The sequence below is a fragment of the Sander vitreus genome, chromosome 23, assembly GCF_031162955.1.
Source record: "Sander vitreus isolate 19-12246 chromosome 23, sanVit1, whole genome shotgun sequence".
Taxonomy (NCBI): domain Eukaryota; kingdom Metazoa; phylum Chordata; class Actinopteri; order Perciformes; family Percidae; genus Sander; species Sander vitreus.
The window spans coordinates 1,773,459-1,794,473 of record NC_135877.1 but is presented as its reverse complement, the minus strand read 5'-3'; the positions used below and the strand labels follow the sequence as shown (position 1 = coordinate 1,794,473).

Genomic DNA, 21,015 nt, shown 5'->3' with positions numbered 1-21,015 from the left:
CAAGTCAGATTCAGTTTGTGCATGATTACATGATATAACTATATAATTATTTAATACTGTATCCTACATTGTGGATAATTAAGCTATATATCATATGCTGAAGTACATTTCTGGAGTGTTAAAGATTAAAAGAAAAAATAAGAAACCGAAAACCGTGATACGAACCCAACCGTGGGTTTTGTGAACCGTACCATCCCTACTATATAAATATATATATATATATATATATATATATATATATATATATATATATATATGTTAGGGCTGTCAGCATTAACGCGTTAATCGCGATGCGATTAAGGGCCGAGCATAATGCGTTCATTTTTTTTTTATCGTATTTCGGGTTCACAAGACCTGCCAAGCTTACAGATCACTTGCCACTTGTCCCTGCGGACATGTCAATGCACCAAAGCTAGCGTGTAGGTGGCTCACTGGCAAACGCTGTGTTAAGAAGCAACCTTCCCTAACAGTGTATGTGACGTACATGGCGATAGAGCACTTTGTTCCTCTTTCTGTAATCACAATATTTTTTTTACCATTACTAGTTCCTTTCACCTTTTTACAGATTTTTCTTAAAGAAAAAAGGGATTCCATGTTATGAAGTCCTAGTACTGATGTAAATATTTATAGCCTCTGACTTAAAGGTGCTCTAAGCAATGTGACACGTTTTTAGGCTACAACATTCATCTCACTATCTGCTAGCTGCCTGTCCCCTGAACACACTGTAAAAAACATCTCCTCACTATCTGCTAGCTGCCTGTCCCCTGAACACACTGTAGACAGCCCAGGCTCCACAAACAGCAACAAAAACAAACTGGCCAACCTGCACCACCAAACATAACAAACAGTGTTCCAGCCAATAACAGACAAGAAGGATTTGGGGGTGGGGGTTGGGGGGGTTAGTGCACGGAAGGGAGGGGGAGGGGACGGGATGAGGAGGAGGGAGGGGCGAGCATGTTTGACAATACTTTGAACGTCAACAAGAAGTAACATCACCCCACGTCGCTTAGAGCACCTTTAAGTCCCAGGTGAGGTGAAACAGGTGAGTCTGCTGAGCTGATTTGTAAACTGGGTATGAGCTTTTAGCAAAGAAGAAACACTTGAATGAATAAATGGATGTTTCGTTGAGAAATTGAGAGCTGGGCCCAGAGAAAATGACAGCTGTCAGCAGCCAGTGATCTTTTCGGACTCATGATCCCAGAAGTGAGAGGAGAAGTAGTAAAAGAGTAGCACAAGCCAGTGGTCCCAACAGAAAGTGCTGCTGGCCAGCAGGGCTCCATTTGAAAAGGGCTGTAGAAAACCTGTTTGTCACGGCACTGTTGGATCTTTACACATGGCATTCACTTACACACGAGTCTGCTCTGCTCTCAGTAGCGGACACAGCGTTTAGAAGCAGCACAGGTCCGCAGACAACACTGCCATCAATAGAAAAGACTGGTGCACAGACACTGAGAGAGTCAAACCAGAGGATTCTTCAAATTGCACTTTACGTCCCAACACGACACAAAAGTCCAGCTGCTGTCTCTCCGCGCTGCGTTCAAGCGCAGCGGTGAAACTCGCAGACTGAAAACATACAACTAAACAAGGGTCCAATGCACTACAGCGTGTTCTCCGTTTGTTGAAGGCTATTGCAGGTGTCGGGGGTTTGACTGTAGCACCTGTAGACTGGTCTGAAAAAGGGAGCGCTGTAATGCTGGTACAGAGTGATGCGTTCCAGACATTGTCCATAAATTGGAAAATCCATTATCATGTTATATATAAAATGTCATCAGCCCCAAAAACCTCAGAAAGATTCCTCAGCTCCAAGGTTTCAGACATGCAGTTATCATTCAATGCAGCAATATACCCTGTTAACAAAAGCTTCTTAGCCTTTAATAATACATCTATAGAATTTTTTTTTTTGCATCACATGATATCCATCATAACCCCAATGTGGCTTTTGGTTAAACACGGTTGGTCATGGCTGGATTACTGAAGTAGTTTGGTAATATGCACCACTAAATGGTAATGGGGCCCCTCAGGCAGCTCCTGTATTTATATCCAGTTATGGGGCCCTTATTTATAGATGGGCCCTACATCAAAATGTAATATAGCTGCTAACATGCTCATTAGACGCCCACAGCTCATTCTTACCACGTGGCGCCGTGGCTGATGATCTGTGTCCAGGTATACAGTTGACAGTTTGCAGGATAACTTCGTACAAATGCAGATTTGCAAAGAGTTTCTGCACACAGCATTTAAAACGGAGCTGACGTTCAGATAGTGGTGTTATTTTATACCAGGCTGAGAAAAAACAACTAGAAGAGCTGTGGAAGGGCCCTCTTTACAACTTAACAAATGTTAAATTTAAAAAAAAAAGTACAGTTGCATAACCGGCTGTTAATCGGTGAAGGAGTTGGCACTGGTGATGAATCCCAGGCAGCCCTTGATATAACCAAAATACTAAGCAGCTGCCCTGGGGGCCCCGCAGACACCAAAGGGCCCCCAATTAGGAAATTACAACAGCTCCTCTCTATATAAGTAGCCCATTTAATCATGTGGTATGGGTGTATGCTTTTATATTTTGCACATGACATAAAAAAACATGATGTATAAAGGGTCAGTTCATCAAAATGAAAAAAATGTTTAAATCTCACTTACTTCTAGTGAAATCTAACGCTACAGATATTTTTTTTTTTGGGGGGGGGGGGGATTTGTCTCTTTTTGGATAAAAAAAAAAAGAATATATATATTTATTTATCTTGTATGTTGTAAAGCAACATCTCTTTAATGATGTCCCTGTTACTGTGGAGAATCCAAAGAACACAGAGAGAGTTTTTACAGGAACTGTTTCTAGTGTGTTCTGACAATAAGTTTGTTTGTGGGAAGACAAATGTCATTTTCCACTGCTGTGAGTAGCCAACATTTGTACTCACCACCACAACTGTGCAAGGTTGGATGGGGGTCTGGGGCCCCTCTATCTCTCACCACTAGAGGTAACTGAGAAATGTGTTTTTTTGCAATTTGGGTGAAGTAACCCTTTAAACGTTGCCTATCTCGATACTTCGTGTTCTACCTAGTAATATAACTGTATGTATCCAGAGCCTATCTGGAAGCAGGAGCTGTATGGGTTTGTAATTTGGACCAAATTTGAATTTTACCATTCTCAGCTGTGTCTGGAACGCAACACGAATTCTCCACTTTCCCGCCACCACACAGGCAGGCGGCTCTCGGTCTTCAGCCGGGACCGGGCTCTATGACTGGGTCACGGCCAGGGTGTTGACGTATCCGTGCGGACACATGTCGTTCTCGGACACGCAGTGGGAGAACTGGGCCGGGTTGTTGCTGCCGCCGGCCAGCCTCCGGACCCCCCGCACCGCCACACACTGCTCCACCAGCTCCAGCAACTTACACACCAAGAAGAAGATGTTTTTGAGCATGAACACTGACACCGGCATCCTGTAGACGTAGACCTGGAAACAGCGCACTACCAGCAGGGGTGCGTTGACCAGCAGGCCCGTGGAGAAGCGGGCCCACAGCCAACGGCAGCGCAGCTCCGCCGCCGTCAGCTCGTAGAGCCAGACCACCGGCACGGCCAGCGCCACGAAGTACACCGAGATCACGGTGTACTTGAGGTACGCGGCGGGGATCTCGTTCCTCAGCAGCATCTCCACCAGCGTGAAGCTGTCCAGCAGGTCCAGGCAGGTGCTCATGAAGCAGCTGTGGGAGCGGTGCCGCGTCGCCCCGTTCAGATCCTCGATGATGGAGTTGATGAGGCAGAAGAGCAGCGGCGCGGACAGCAGCATGACGATCTTGAAGCCGGTCACTCCGCACGGAACCTTGAGCTCGATCAGGTCCAGGATGGACGTCTCCAGGATGAGCACCACCTTCGGAGTGCAGGCGATGACGTATATGAGCCAGGCCAGGTAGGCGTAGGTGAACTCCCCGAGGTTGCAGCCGAACATGGAGCTCTTCTGGTGGAAGCCGCAGGCCCGCTCCCGCTTGCTCCGCGCGTTCTTCATGAAGAAGATCCCCCAGCCCGAGATCACCACCAGGTCCGTGGCGATCCATGAGCACCAGTACAGGTCGGTGAAGATGATGAGGTAGAAGTCCAGAACGCCGCCCTGGAAGACGAGCAGAAGGAAGCAGAGCGCCTTGTACAGCAGGCTCCTCTTGGATCGGTGCGCCAGCAGCGGAGCGCTCTGCATCAGCTCCCCCGATGTCATGATGCAGGCGGCGGCCGCGGCTGCGGAGACCAGGGGCTGGATGCTGCCGCTTTCCTCCGGAAGGATGCTGCCGCTGGTGGTCTGGGTGTCCCGCCTCCTGCTTAGCTGCCCGGCTTCCGGAGAAGAGGAGACGGGGGAGTGTGGGCAATAGCTCGCTTCGGATCGGAGATAATCTGCCTTCGGATTGTCTTTCCCAGTTTCTGAGAGCATTGTATTTGTGCGGTCGCCTCCCTTTCTCCCGTTTTTCTTACTTCCTGATGATTTTAAAGGTGGAGAAAAAGAGACATGCGCAAAGAAAGGCATGGAGTCTGATGGAACGGACTACAGCTGATTTCATCCATCTGATTCTGTATATAGGGCTGACGGCTAATTTGTCATGTAGCCTATGTATTCATTCTCAATACAATAGCCTATTTAGTCTTTAAAAATAAATAATAAAGCTATTCAATTTATAACAAAAAAATATGATCAAATGATTTGTAGCCACTTGTCAAATTGTAGCCTACATGTTTGAACTGTTTTATAACTATAAGGTAGCATAATATACAGAATGTGTATTATTATGTGCTAATGTTGCTTTAAGTTGTATCAGGGGCCACGTCACCCGCTTAGGGGCCTTGGGACATACAGTACAGTTAGTGTATGCTAGAGTACTAACTGCTAGTCATGTGTAATCCCATTGGTTCAGGAATATGCAACGTTTAAGCACAAACTGAGATACCCATGGTCTGAAAAGTAGAGAGGACCCTCTTCAGGACCGGAGCTCAACAAGGTCCATATTATGGCACCTGAAATACATTTTCAATTCAATTAGCTCAAACCAGTTTACTGTGACTCAGCACTTCATATAGCTGCCATAGTAAACAGCCTGGCAAACAGTGGCCGGTTTACTCATCCAGCAGACAGAGTAACATAAGCATTAATTCAGAGTAGTGTTTGTGTCCACCTGATGAATGCAAGTCCAATATTGGCTCGGTTTTGGTCTCCACCAGCTCCTGGGAGGAAATCGCTTGTCTCTTCAGCTGCTAAATGCTGCTCTGAGCAGATGACAGTACTGCTGTTCTTTTTTTCTCTCTTTTTTTTTTACGCTGGAATTCAAAACGGACAAGACAACAGACAAAAATTTAGACTCGCACGCAGTACAGAGGTTGATAATAAACTTTTAATTTCAAGTTAAGATGGATGGCTGTGGAACATAGAAAACACACATTTCAGTATAAACATATGCATTCCAACGGAGTTTAACAGGTTGTCTCGGCAGCAAAGCATTACTCAGTGAAGCCAACAGAGAGCAGTGAAGCTACACTTCGCACTGGTGTTGTGGTCAATTTAAAGCCTCAGTCTCAGCTCCATGATTCTCTGCACTGCAGGTCTGCTTAGGAGTTACAGGGTGGACTCTATAGCCTGGTTCTGAGGTACAACAGGTGTTCCTGATGCGGAGATTCAGGATGGGGGAGGAGGAAAAAAAAATAAAAGTTTAAAGTTCTTTATTTTGTCTGACTGATGTAGCAGTCATACAGATATATGGAGCCAATTGGACCACATGTAGTTCTATCACAGAAAACCAAAAGTATCTGGAAAACCTGACGTAACATTTCACATTAATTGCACAATAAATTCATTCTTCATTTAAAAAGGCAGAATGTTTCCCAGACTACTTCAGTAGGTGACAGGTGTGTGTCTCTGTGTGAGAGAGACAGGAGGAGGGGGGGGGGGTGTCACGCAGGATGTTTTCCCCTAGCCCTGACCCAGGACCTGTCATACAACGTATAAGCATCCTCACTCATGACAATTGAGTCCCTGAGCAGGCAATAAAATGTGTTACTGAAGACTGTGTGTGTGCTCCGTGCTGCCGCTGGTGGCTGGAAGATGTGGAAAGGGGGAGTACCATTGTGTTCAGTAGTATAGCTGTAATACGGCTTCCAGCCACCAGTGGCAGCACTGAGCAGCACTCTCTGGGATCAAATCAGTATGTCTGATCATTTTCAGTTCAAACCCTGTTGTAGATCAGCCTTTGTTAACCTTGTTGAAATATTTCAAACACTGATTGCGTAACACATTTTATGAGCTGCTCGGTCACTGAAAATGACAAAGATGGCTATTGAGGATCAGGGCTAGTGGTCATCCTGCTTTTAAAATCAGCCACAAACCTTAGAAGAGTTTCATTGTTTGGGCTTTGATGGACAGTCTGTGTCCCATTATGACCTGAATGCCTCATCAAAGACTTTTTGTAACCCTGAAAAAAGAAAAGTGGCCACAGTGAATACTTTTTCAGTACAACCATGAAAATGATTATGGTAAATGTATTTAAACATCAGCACAATATATTGGCTATCAGCAGCTTTAATAAAGGAAAAAAAAAAAGAAGGAAAAAGATGAAGTAAAATCTTACAACATGCCCATCACGATTACAGTATATGGTGCTGAGTAAGTCAGAGTGCATCCTCAGAGTCTCAGAAGTACGTATTAACACCTGGGTAGACGATAAACCAGTCAAACCCACACCCACAAAATAAACTTGACAATGTTTATTAGCATTATTTGAAGAAAGTTATAATTTTTGTAGTTAAATCTTATATCGAGTTCTTTTTGTGATTTTACTGTTTTTCCTTTCAACATGAACCGCACAAGAAAGACCCACGAGGATAGAAGTCTAGAAAATGTTTAGCACGAGCGCACCGACTTGTACTAGAATTTTTTTTGTCTTTTGTTTTCCTTTTATAAGTTCATTTAGTAATGGCCTGCTTAAAGGCACTGCCACAATACAAGGGGAGTGCGGGTGGGGGAGGGAGCTACTGTCCATCACTCGCACAAGACAGTCCATTCTAGTGTGTAGTATACACGGGGGTGGGGAGGGGGGGAGGGGGGGGATTGGCGAGGGGGCTGCTATAGGTAAATCTCATAGAAATCGTCCAGCTCCTCGTGAAACAAGTCCCACTCATCCTCTGAGTCTGTCACCTCGTCGTCGGTTCCTGCGGCCAGCAGCATCAGCAGCATCTCGCTCAGCTCAAATGTCACCATCTCCTCGTCCTCATTGTCAAACGAGTCGCTGCTTTCCCTCTCGTCGAAGATGTCCCACAGCGGCGTTCGCCTCGAGCTCTGTGGGGGGGGCAGAGTTTGATAAGAATGTCTTCTGGGGACCAGTGTTAGAAATAGAATAGATAGAACACACTTTGTTGTCCCAGAGGGGAAGTTTGTCTTGGGCGTAGTGCTACAGTCTGTTCACAACACAAACATGACACAGAGAAACCATTCTAGAATCGACATCAAGTCTACACAAAAACATAGACATAAGATAAACGGAGCTTCTTAGGACATAAAGGAAGGACACAATATGACTGTACAGACAATAAGACATCTTAAACTGTGACTGTACTAATTAAAGTGCTGGTGTATTTATTGCACTTTGCTCTGTTGTGCTATGATTTACTATTTGAGTTCAGCAGCTCGACAGACGTAATGTAACAAAGTACGAATACTTCATTACTGTACTTAAGTCGAATTTTCACATATCTGTACTCGACTTCGTTATTTATATTTCTGGAAACTTTTTCTCTTACTCCACTTCCCCTGAGCATTCGTTACTACTAAATAAAATCTGAATAAATGTGTTACACCGGATAAAAAGCAGGTTTGGTGAATTATTGCTCCTAGATTGCAAGTTAGCGCACGCTTCATTCCAGTTGGTGACCGAATGCCTAAAAATGAAAATGACTTTTGATACTTAAGTTCAGTAAATATCAGATACTTTAAGACTTTAATTGAAAGGTTTCTAATTATTGTCACTTCCCATCTCAATATCATCCTTCAGCATCTCATAAGGTTGACTCCAAGTAAACACTTTACAACATGCGTCATCATTTTTGACAGCCAAAATAATGCTGAATGATTTACTAGCTCATCATTTTGAGAATAGTGTAATCTAGATGTAAGGATCTGTACATGTTGACCATGGTCATTTACATTTTGAATCACTAGTTCCTAATTTTGAGAGTCCTCACTTTTCACTTTGTTTCCATCAGTTAGAAATTGGCTTTCATATCTACACCACCACCGCCGCCATAGAAAGAAAATGGATAGAAAGGCCATTCCCATTCAACTCACTGTAGTTATTGTTGTCTTATCAGGGGAGTTTCCAAGACTGAGTCAACACTTAAAACAATTGACTCTACATTCTCCACACAGAGCCTTTGAAGCCAGGCAGGATGTATTGCAGGATCTGCATGTTATCACACTCTCTACTCTCCACATCCAGCAGAGGGTGCTACAGGCCATCAACTGCTGTTACTGGCATTACCAGCTGAGTAAAAGCAGAGCAGGGGCAGCTTTTCACAGTGGTTCCCTTTTTCTCAGAAAAGAATTGAAACTCACAATATGTACTCTGGTAATGAAAAATGTGGCTACCATACAATGGCAGCCATCTTGGTAGCACTAATGGATTTTAGATGACAGGATCATAGGAGGGAGTGTGAACAGTTACCCGATTCCTGCTGTTGGAGCCTGTCTGTCTTCGCTGAGGCTGAGCTTCCTCCAGCCGACCATCAGGAAAGGCGTGCTTGTAGAAGCAATTTGAGCCAAAAGGACACGTTCCACGGCCCTGGTCAAAGTATCGACACGGTTTTGTCCTGGAGAAGACGAGGAGGGAACCAGAGAATAACAATAGCAAGTTAGAGTTGGAGCACCGAATTGCACCAGAGGCACCAAGCAACACTGAGCGAGGAGGAGTTGATGATTAGGAGGTTTTCTCAGTGGAGCTTTCAAAATGATCACCACATTCTGTGTGTTTCTGAATTAAGGAGTCTGCACCGGATCACCTGCCCACTCCCCGCCATTACCACCCACTCCTGTGAGGATTCTCATCACATCCACCCACAGCAGCTTTCTATTCCCAGTCTATTCTCCATTCTGCAGAGACAACTAACAGGTTTTAATAGCTGATAACTTAACTTTATTAAGCCAGCTTTAAGAGACCAAATTTAAAATGAGCTGAACTCAGATGCCTCATTAACTACCTTTAAAAAAAAAAAAAGAAACTTTTTCAGCGTGATAGATACTTAAAGAGGGGAGGAAGACCTTATAGATTGTGTCCCCGTTTCTCTGATTCGTTGTGCATACAAACAAATAAGACTGCAGTGACAGTGTTTAGGTGTGTACAGAGCGTGGTCCCTCAGCATAGGAAATGTGTGTACCCCATGCCATCCTTGTATTTCTGGATGAGTTTCTGCTTGTCCTCCTTATCCTCCACCCAGTACTCGCTCGGGATGACAAAGTTGGATGTGATTCGACACTCTGGACAAGACCTGCGAAGATAAAAAAAAAAAAACAGTGGTGGGAAGAGACATTGTAGCCGGGTGAAAGGCAAGTTGTGTGTGAAGTATTTCACTTGTCTTCGTCTGAAACCAGAGTAGACAAGCAGACGCTGTGTGTCCAGCACACATGGAAGAAATGAGCTTTAACTAAGTTAATCTCTGTAACTTTCTGCACTTACGGCAATTGGCAAAATGTCTTTATTATTAGGAATAAAATATAAAAGAACTCAAAAGCCCTTAATGGTTTTCATTATACCACCTGTCCAAGGTTATTGGCAGAAGATTCATCAACAATTCACATAGTTGAGTTTTTTGTATTACATTGATCCAGGAGACAGACATTCACTGCGTAATGCTTCTCAGTTGCATGGAAGTTGTGCTTCTGTCTGTAAAGAGCTGTAAATTAAATACCTGTTGCTTTTTATATTTGTCACGTAGATCACACAGCGTTCAGTGTTCTACAAACTATAAGTCATGAAAAAAATACTAACTTGATTAATAACCATTTAGCAATCTCTTGAGATAATCTACCAGAGATACAGATTTAAAATCATGTACCATTTAGCCTTAGAGGGATGGAACCTATCGTGACTTTGCCATGTGCAAGTGACTCACTTGATGATTTTGCTCTCAAACTGCTTGGCACTCCTCCACTTGCGAATGCACTTTAGACAGTAGCAGTGGCAGCAGTTGGAGAGGATGCCAAAACGGCGCTCGCTTGGGTTGGCCTTCTCAAACACCACCTCCATACACACACCGCACATCATGTCCTTGCTGCGTTGGATGGCAAATGAAATCTCCATGTCTTTCTCATGGGCCTCGATGCATGCCTAAGAGAGGGAACAGTTACACCAACACACCACAACCGTTTCTCCATTTCACCAGGGTTCCACTCAACTGTGGGCCTTAGCCTGCATTTACATTGCTACGTTTTGGTTTACTGTACATCTTTTGCTTCGTTCCCCCCTCTCATTCCCCCTGCTCTGGTGTTTCCCCCTCTCATTCCCCCTGCTCTGGCGTTTCCCCCTCTCATTCCCCCTGCTCTGGCGTTTCCCCCCTCTCATTCCCCCTGCTCTGGTGTTTCCCCCTCTCATTCCCCCTGCTCTGGCGTTCCTCCTCTCATTCCCCCTGCTCTGGCGTTTCCCCCCTCTCATTTCCCCTGCTCTGGTGTTTCCCCCTCTCATTCCCCCTGCTCTGGTGTTTCCCCCTCTCATTCCCCCTGCTCTGGTGTTTCCGAGCCCCTAAACCAGAGACATTTGGAAACACTTCTGACCCCTTTTGGTTTGGAATCTGTGGGGTTGTGTTGCAGTCTTAAAGGACAATTCCGGCGCAAAATGAACCTAGGGGTTAATAACACGTGTACCGAGTCGACCGTTCTCTTACAAAGTTCATAATGCTTCGGTGTGCACTCCACCTTTTATCCCTCCCTTTGTAATGACATTTTTAGCCATTTTTAACTGTCACTTTCACTTGGAAAAAGGAAAACTGTATTTTAAACAGTGAAAGCACATCAGCTTATTCCACGTAAAAGTGGGAGAGTGAATGTTGAGCCCAGCATGGTTTACGTTTCTGGAAGCGTTACCTTGGTGTGCTCCGAGCGCTGGGCGTTGTCAGTGGGGTGGAGCACCTGGAGGCCGCACATGTCACACACGTCGCCGTGGAGATAGGCACAGTTGATTCCATAGCGGCACTCTCCAACAGCTGCGTACGGACAGAGCTGCTTCCTCAACTCTTCTTTGTCCTGCGATGCCTCGCTGTCAAACTCCTCAATGAGAGGGACGGAGCTCTCCCCCTTCACTGGCTCAGCTGGGCATAGAAAGATTTGTGCAATTATTTTTGAGCCACTTTAAAAGAGAAAATAAAAACTCGTCATGCCTACGAATGCCTTCTCTTGCAAATGAGGAGAATCTGATCTGAGGACACTTCCCCCCAACTGTTCAAACTGTTTTCCAGGAGTACTGGTCCGGTTCTTTGGCCTACATCAGAGTTTGAATGAAAGCGTTCACACAAGCCTAAATGAACCCAGCCAAATGGACAAATACACCAGAGGCTGTTCGTTGCACCTAAAGAGCACCCTAACCCCAAAAGGACAAACTGTCTTTTATGCCTGTGGCTGCCAAAAAAAAAGTCCCCTTGGAGCATGAACAACCTGGATGGTTGTGTCTCAATGTCACACATGCGTAGTCAGTGTGGATCGTCACATTTATTAGAATGGGAGGTGACGCTGTTCCATGACAGATGAGTGACCAGAGGGGAACCTTTAGGGACTAATAGGACTTCAGAGAAGGCCCAACATATCAGCATTTTAAATGGAATATTTAACATATTTCAATTAATGATAATTATCTCTTTTCATACCCATGAAATACCAATCAGTGCTCTGTAGTACCGATGTAGTTTGGTCAGAACCTTCAAAAAGTACAGAGTTCTAGAGCTGACCCACATGCTTCCAAGCTGTGATTGTTGCCATGGTAATTAAAGTCCAAATCAGTATTACAATGCTTCGTTCTTTTTTTTACTATTATATATGCATTAACCCAAAAATCCAGAATAGCCCATGAAATAAGGAGTAGTAATCCCACATTATTCATTTATGCATCAACATTAATTAGAATTCGTTATTCTCAGACGGAGTGCTTTTTACTGTGTGTGTGTGTGTGTGTGTGTGTGTGTGTGTGTATGTGTGTGTGTGTGTGTGTGTGTGGGTCTAGGTGCGGCGCTGTCCTGGGTGCTGAAATCGACATACTATAGACAGAGAGCCATTTTTAAATTCTATGTTCCGTCATCTATTATTCTAATACTTTTCCTGATGTTTTAGGTTTTAGACGTGGTATCTTTTCAGCATCAGTAACAAGACATTTAGGCAGGGTATCCCATCAAAGTCATCATTTTGAACGCTTGCCAGGTACTTATGGGACGACAGCACGTGTGACATTATGAAACACCATCCAGTCATAAAGGTTTGTAGAAGTGTGAACTTAGGGTAATGTGCGAGTATGTTCCATCTTGGTGTAACCAATGCTGGTGACTCACCCCTTCCACAGTACGGCTGTCCCGGAACAAACTCCGCAGCGTTGACCCAATCTTGTGCCCCTGAACCAGGTGTTGGCCCACTGGGTTCTGGGTCTGACGAGGCGGCCAGCGAGACAGAGGGCAGCGGCAGCGTCTGGGGGGGTGGCAACTCCTCGTTCTTTGCCGGTTTACAGTGTTCAAACCTGAGGGAGGCACACAGGACCGGGATTGTTACAGTTCAAAGGATCCAGTGTCCCACGGCACTAATGCAGAACACTAATAAGCAGTGTTGTAATGTAACAAAGTACAAATACTTCTACTGTAGAATTGTCACATACCTGTACTTTACTCTGTTATTTATATTTCTGGAAACTAAGGGTGTCTCGATTTTGATTTCAATTTCAAAAAAAAAGGAATAGTCTGTGCTGCCATGCCCCCATGTCAAGTCTGGTCGGCTTGTGTGGAAAAAAAAACACACATGTAGAAATGCTGCGAGTCAACTTCCTCTACCTTATACAGCCAGTCAAAAGATGGCATGGCAACTGGCATCGACAGAACTTGAACCGCCTGGTGTGAAAGCCGGTGTGGAAGTATTTTGGATTCCCAGCGAGTGACAACGTTCGATAGCAGTGACAGCACAGTTTGGCTTAGTTACTTTATTTTTTGACAAATGATGTCATTGTGCTAACCGAGCACCGTTAGCCTCTACAACAGAGCTGCTTCACTACACTTGTTAGATAATGTTTCACTACAGAGTTCTCTGTTGATTTGTCGAAATGCAATGCACCATGACGTAGGTCCCCTTCTAGGCCAGGCTAATGTTAGAAGTCCCTCTAGTGGACAGAATGTGTAACAACAACCACATGCTTGTAGTGGCATTGACAATGCATAAGCCTGAGGAGTGTAGTACATATTAATAACAGGCTGCATTTGAGCATCAAATCTTTGAATATTATTAGAATAACGGCATAGCAACCTGTGCTTTAAAAAAATAATGTAAAAATCAAGAATCGAATCGTGACCTTAGAATCGAAGATTTTATTGAATTTTTGGAGAATCGTGACACCCCTACTGGAAATGCAAGCGGGCCTGCGGCAAAAAGTCTCGGTGGCCAGTCACGTAACGGAGATCATTACATGTCATTTAGCGGATGCTTTTATCCAAAGAGACTTACAATTGCTATATATGTCAGAGGCTGCATGCCTCTGGGGCAACTAGGGATTAAGTATCTTACTCATGACCACATTGGTTGATGTATCGCCGTGGGAATCAAACTCAGAGCTCCCGCACCAAAGACATGTGTCATATCCACTGCGCCATCACCACCCACCCAGATCAGACTTGCCGGAGTGTTTTGAGGCGGTGTGAGAGTCCCGTACAGGAAACAGTAACATCACTGCCTCTATCGCTGCCACAAGAAAGATTTAAAAACACCAAACACAAGCTCTGAACTGCCCGGGAGTTTGTGGAACAGCTGACTGTTTCCTGCTACAACAAAGCACTCGCTGTGTCTCGCTCGTCTCTAATCTCTTTCTCTCTCCTGTGAAATAATGATGCTTTCAAGTGCGGTCGGAAACGTCATCTATAAACAATCTGACGGAAAACAGTGATTGTGAAATATAAAGTCTACGTGTGCTACATTTGGGGGTTAAAGAACACAACAGGACGTCACGTTGATGGGCCATTTCACTGACACCCCCCCCCGCCGCACAACCCTGTGGCAAATTGCCACGGTAGTCGGTGTTGCCGGTTTCCGGATAACCGGGTCTGGGCATATACCGATAGCATTACTTGCCCTGAAGTAACCAGCATCACCACAGCTCCCAGTAGGGAAGGGAATCCCACAGGGGAGGGCAGTGTCAGAGTCAGTAACTCACTGGCAGTATTAAAATAGTCAGCAATTGACTGATACTGAACATTATTTATGTTTAAAAAGATATTATTTGGATTTATTCTTTATTCAAACGATCAGCAATTGACTGATAAACATACAGTACTGGTTTTTATTTTTCCAATTGATGTGAATAGATTTTTTTCTGAGTGTTCCTTGCTAGAATTGGTCGTCAATGTAATACAATGTACGTATAATAAAAAGGTAAATAGCAGACTTCTAAATACCTTTGCATGTTCATGCAAAATCCACATAGAAAAGGTTTTCATTTTCATTCCAGCTGAAAGATTTACTATATTGGCCGCCCTGAATAGTGACCGGTAAATTTTTACCCTCTAAAATCGGTATTGGTCTCAAAAATCCCATATCGGTTGGGCTCTTAAACTATAAATCAAAAATGATAACTTTAAGATGCTAAACATGTGCATATGTGGGATTGTAAGACTACTGACCTGACTGAACCATCTACTTTAAAAGGGTGCATGAAACTAACTTCTACCATCCGTAAAATGTTCCTGCTCCTTTGCATGAGCCAACTGTGGTCTGATACAAGGCGAGGTCAATTTACTGTTGGGACCACTAGAGTCCTGGATGGGAGAAAAACATGCTCTGGTTTATTTGGCATTTCTTTAAACCAATCACAATCATCTTGGGCGGTGCTATGCGCCGGACGGAGCCACGGTGCCTCGGGAAGGAACTTGTTTTGGTGGAACATGTGTACGTTCAAAATTAGTTTTAGTCGTGCAACAGAAAACTCAGATTGGACAGATAGTCTAGCTAGCTGTCTGGATTTACCCTGCAGAGATCTGAGGAGCAGTTAACCATAGTCATCACAAATCCACCAGAGGTTAGAACGCCAACACAAAGACAGAGGAAGGGAACGGGACAGCTGGCAGAAAATGAGGAATATCTGGCGGAATTTCTGGCAGCACCTGAAAAAAATCGCCAGATTCGATGATATAGACTAAGTTATTGTAAATATGTCCTACAGACTACTATAGTCTTAAGGGACTAAAAAGAGTTGCTACACCTGCTAACTGACCTCACCTCACCTAGGAAAAGCACCCAGGTCCGCTTTGTTTACAAATTCCGGTGACATTCATTAATAAAATTCCCTTTTGACATTGCACCAACACAAATGTCGACAGAAACGGCTTCTTGAATGTAATGGCTGAATGGATGACTACAAGTCAAAGCTATGCGTTTGAAAATGTTCTGCCTCTCTGAACTCTGTGTTTCTGTAAAAAAATATATTCAAATTGTCAGTCCTCAGTGTAAAACTAGTCAAACAGCATGCACCTTGATCTTCAGTATGTTCACTTTATGCAGACCAGTATGCCATGTTTAGTTCCATAAAGCCTCTGTCCCTGGGACACTTTGTCTCAAACTGTTTATTCTACTGCTTCTACTTGAAGACGAGATTTGGTTCTCCTTCCCCTGTAAATGGAATGTGAACTGGAATTTCCCCTGCTGGGCTGTTTTTAGTTTTAGTTTTTAGTTTTTCAGGTAACTCTTCAGTCTTTAGCTGTGGAGACAACCTGAGAGACAAACACAGTGTCCTTTAATGGCCATGGTCAAAACATAAGATGGTGACCTTTTGTCGCCTCAGATTTAAGCGTGATTTATGGTCCTGTGGAGGCTCCACGCAGAGCTTTGGCCGTAGCCTACATAAGTGGCCTGATGTTTATACTTGTGAGTTGGTGTGTGCGTCAATCTCTCTAGGAGAATAGCAGGCGTGTGTGTGTGGTAGAGTGAGTGAGAGAGTGATGGCGATTATCTTCAGAGTGAGTAGTGACTCTAGAGTCATAGTGAGAGAAACAAAGTGTCTCCCCTGTTCTTTCTGACCACGGTGAGAAATCTGTAACAGGAAAAGTTAACCCTCTCCTTGATTTCACGTCGTTTATGGAGAAGGAGAACCAGGAAATGCAGCGCTACCAAGCCACGGCCGAGCGACGTGTAGTTACATTTTTGGAGAGATGACGTCAGGCTATGGCGTAGGGTCGGTGTCTCCACGTACATACATTTAATGCAGAAGCATAAATCACGCTTAAAAGGACAATTCCGGCGCAAAATGAACCTAACGCTAGCTTTCGGGGCAGATGGTAAATCTATTTCTACACCACTAACAAGGCTCAAAACAGCACCAAACTTCAACGGTAGCATAATGAGGGTCCCTACATGTAAACCGAAGCATTGAGAACTTTGTTAGTGTACAGACAGTTTATTGAAAAGATAGATTATAAAGACGGTCGCATCAATGTTTACATGCGGCCGCCATCTTGGATAACAAGTCATGACCAGTCGAACCACGCACCACACTACCGTGGAAGTGTGGTGATATTTTGAGCCTTGTTAGTGGTGTAGAAATAGAGATTTACCATGTGCCTCGAAAGCTAGCGTTAGCAGCTAACCCCCGTTTGCGGTAGCTAGTTTCAAGCGACAGACACATTCGATTAGCATGAAAACAACAAATCCCAGAGAACGGTCGACTCGGTACACATGTTATTAACCCCTAGGTTCATTTTGCGCCAGAATTGTCCTTTAAGAAGGTAACTTTCTGTCGCCTCAGACTTAGCCAGCGTTGTGTGGACATAGTCCTAGTATTTGACAACTAGTACTGGCAGCAGTGAGTGAGTGTGGGTCGGGCTGGGCAATATATGGATATTATATCGATATCGTTATGAGACTAGTCTTCGATTTTGGATATTGTTATTTGACACAAGTGTTGTCTTTTCCTGGTTTTAAAGGCTACATTGCAGTAAAGTGCCTTTACCCACTTAGTCATTGTATCCACATTATTGGTGATTATTTATCTAAAATCGCGTTATGTAAATATTTTGTGATAGCACCAATAGTCAACCCTACCATATGGGCGCAATACCGACATTGATGTATTTGGACAAAAATATTGTGATATCTGATTTTCTCCATATCGCCCAGCCTTAAGCGTGGGAACCAACAGCTATTACATACCACAAACATCTAGTAAAAGGACAGGCTGCATTTTGGTCTCAAGCCTGCCATGTTGCATGTGAGGACACAACAAATGTGATTCTGTTTGGAGTATAGTGCCAGCATTAACAGGGTGGGGGATGTGAGGGATTAGGGGTCCAGTAGGGTTATGGAGGGTTATGGATGGTCCAAGATCTCTATTGCACAGAAGCCTGATCCTCCATCTAAAAGCAGTCCATCTGTCATTCTGAAATATAACCTCTGTGATCCGATGAAAAATGTAAGTGAGTGATTCTGGAGGAGGTTTTGAGTTTACATTAAAATCACGGAAGAGGAAAAAAAAAAAAAGTGCTGGAAACTATTTGACAATTTACTGTACCGTTATTTTCATCACACAGTGTAGATTGTTTTTTGTTTAGGACATTTCTCATGTGGCGTTTGCCACACACAGGAGTTAAAGAGTGCTTGCTCATCTCCTGCTGACATAAATACACCACAAGCACGGTCATGTAATGAGATAGGGTAGAGGTACGAATCAAAATCACAATTATAATACGACCAATGGTGAAGCACCAACAATTGCAGATCCTTGGCTGTCCACATGGAACTGTCGAAATATGGCTTTAGTATAGAAAACAAGTCAACTCCATAGCTATCCCACAGCATGACTAACAGGCCATGACAGCCTGTGCACACACAGCCATACAAAAGGAACACCTGGCCAATGTCTTCTCCAGCCTTCTCCATGATGGGGAGCTACCGCCAGAACATACTGTTAACCAGTCTGTTCCCAGAGAGCCAGTGGAGCGCTGGGCGAGCGTGGGGGGGGGGGGCTGCTGGAGCTATGCATAAATAAATGCTGCAGCAGAATGAACCTGATGAACCCAGCAACAGCACAGGGAAAGAGAGCAGGAGGGAAAACAGAGTGTTATGCAATTGCCATGCAGGCTGCAGAGCACTGGCCCTGGGGGCTGCAGGAGAGAGAGAGAGAGCCCATCACAATGGATAGAGCCCAGGGAACTCAACCATAATAAACCCCCACAGTGAGAGCCTTTCTCTGGACTCTTAATACAAGGGTGCACAGCCCCACGGGAGCACCGATATAATGAGGACGCCCTCCTCACTGCCGCTCCACCACAAGGATGGAGGAATGTGACTTCTCAACATAATATAACAATAGCAGCTCAGTGCTATACACAGCCAACCAAAAGGCTTTCTACAGGCAATAAGCGCACTATTCAAGGATAATCATCAAGTAACTAATGCGCCCCTGCTGCTGTTGGGCTGGTCGGTAACTATGGGGATGCTCCTGAAGCCAGACATGGAGCAGACAGTGTCTGCTGATGTCTGACTATACGTTCAGCTTGGCAACAGACTAATCTGCTTCTCAAAAGGACCGTACCGCTGCATGTTTGAGCCCATTTACTACAAATAAATACTGCTCACCATATTCACAGCATGATGCGGGCTTTTAGACTTTTTAGGAAGCAAACAGCGTGTCACTGATTTCAGTCCAGTATGAAAATCAGCTGGCATAAAAGGGAAAGTTAGAAACTAACTGACTGTGGGCCATCTTTAACTAGTAATAGGTTAATTAAATTGAACATACTGTCCTTTTGAAAACCTGAGTTCTTTGATAAGAATTGTTAGAAAAATGTCACGTTTTCTTCCATATTGTGTATGAGATTTTCTGAAATGTGAAAAATGAATGTGGGAAATCACATTATTTCTGGACACCTTAATTTTCATAAAAATACAACACGCCTTGAAAATAGTCCGCAATAAGTCATGTGGAGCTGAAACGAGCAACGGTCAATTATCAATTAGCCAATCAATAATACCTTACGACAATTGCCTTTTACAGTATATTAAATTCAATGTTCAACGTGTTCAATAAAAGAAAAGTTGGAAATGATTTCCTTCCATTTGTTTAAAACTCAAGCAGTGTGTGCAGAGCTGAGTTCACTTTAGTATCTGTTTATTTATCGCAAGCAATGGTTCTCACAATATTCAACAACAATACTGCATATCTTCCTCAAATGGTGCAGCCTTACTCGAGACAAAACTTCAAACGCATATTTTATAATATACAATTTTATCCTGCAGAGCAATGCAGAAATGCCCCCAGACTAGTGATTCCAGTTCCTTGGACACACACACACCTCAGGTATCCCATCCACTCAAGGAGCAGGCTGCAGCAAAGTGCTGGGCTGTCATCTGGCTGAGAGCAAGGCCACTTTTAGAAAGGAAGGTATAATGCAGCTCAACTGACAACTGACCCTTTTTTGGACTGCTTACAGACGCAACAAAGCCTGATTTGTCGTATTTGTATTTAGCTAGAACTTAAGATGTCAGTTGTGTCTTTACCTGCAACGGTCCCCAAACACACAGTTTCCCTTCTGGAAGAACTTGCAAATCATGGCTGCAGGTTTGCTGTTGGTCAGATCGTGTGAATATCGACAGTTGTCTCCTTCTTTGCAAAGACCGTGCATGAAATACCTGAAAATACAAAATAAGAAAAGGTGTCTAGTTAATGGACGATTTCTAGAATTTGAACGGGAAAATCTTTGTTCTTTTTTTCAAATCCGTATGTCAAACTGAACTTTAAACAAATCCAAGCAAGTCAACTGTGTGTCAATGTCGTCTTTCACTTTCATATTGGTAACGCAATCAAGCTAGTCGTAGCACGGTCACAACAAACAATTGGACTCATAACGTCAGCTAATGTCTGGATGTGACACCCAGCCGGTTCTGTGACTATTATGTAGGTTCATTTAAACCCATTACCAGCCAAACTCGCTGGTTTTAACGTAACGTTAAGGTTAGTCAAAGAGTACCGACCACTAACAGCTAGCTAACGTTAGTCAACATCAACGTTGACGAATTTTACGTTATCACTCTATTGTGTATTAACAGTTGTTACGTTAGTCCAACATTATAGTCTGGTATTAATGCTAACGTTAGCCGGGATAATCGTTGAAAACGTAGCTAGCAAGCTAACCGCTAACTCACCACACTAGTCTGCTCTGTGACCACAACACAGTGAACACAACAACACACTAGCTAGCTAGTCTAGTAGCTACAACTAGCTAACATTAGCCAATAGCTGAAGCGAACCTCAGAAGACGCTGTTGTCAGTCGCTCGCCAGCCACCGTATCACCGCTATTTTGGTGTCAAACGAAAGATAATATAATTATCTTCGATATTTTTGTAGTCCTTTGTCTTGTCTTACCTGCAGGTTACGTGTTTGGTCCAACCTCCCGTTACTGGGGTAGCCGCCGTAGACGCTGCTGCTGCCTCCGCCATTGCTGTTTATGTTGAGAAGCTACAGCCGGATGTTCCGGACGGCTACGATTCAGCTCGGCTTCTTTCGCATATGTACGGTTCAATTCGGAGTCTGCCGAACACCTCGTACTGGGTCCTGTCCACTAGGGGGCACCACAGTCACACACTCAAGTTGAATTATGCAAACGGTTGTTTATATAACATCAACACAAGCGTTTTTTGTTTGTTTAAAATCATTATTGACTTCTAAATTGCGTAGCATTGTATTGTATATTGATATAGTTATGCCTTCGACCGCAAATACTGTTAGTTTTGGGGTATTACCCAATATTGTTTGGTTAAATGATCAACATTTCATAC

At 43.9% G+C, this 21,015-nt stretch overlaps 2 protein-coding genes across 2 annotated transcripts; both read right to left on the bottom strand.

Annotated features, from left to right (window-relative positions):
• Window positions 1-2,791: 2,791 nt before the first annotated feature.
• On the bottom strand, window positions 2,792-5,180 carry tmem121b (transmembrane protein 121B). Its single transcript, XM_078242696.1, has one exon. It carries the CDS (start codon window positions 4,506-4,508, stop codon window positions 3,234-3,236), a length of 1,275 nt encoding a protein of 424 aa, XP_078098822.1. The 5' UTR covers window positions 4,509-5,180; the 3' UTR covers window positions 2,792-3,233.
• Window positions 5,181-5,347: 167 nt separating this feature from the next.
• On the bottom strand, window positions 5,348-20,709 carry mkrn1 (makorin, ring finger protein, 1). Its single transcript, XM_078242642.1, has 10 exons — window positions 20,603-20,709; window positions 19,737-19,868; window positions 12,548-12,729; window positions 11,097-11,320; window positions 10,130-10,344; window positions 9,395-9,505; window positions 8,686-8,830; window positions 7,164-7,304; window positions 6,356-6,441; window positions 5,348-5,635 (listed from the first exon to the last, which is right to left on the bottom strand). Exons 1-10 carry the CDS (start codon window positions 20,674-20,676, stop codon window positions 5,530-5,532), a joined length of 1,416 nt encoding a protein of 471 aa, XP_078098768.1. The 5' UTR covers window positions 20,677-20,709; the 3' UTR covers window positions 5,348-5,529.
• Window positions 20,710-21,015: the final 306 nt, after the last annotated feature.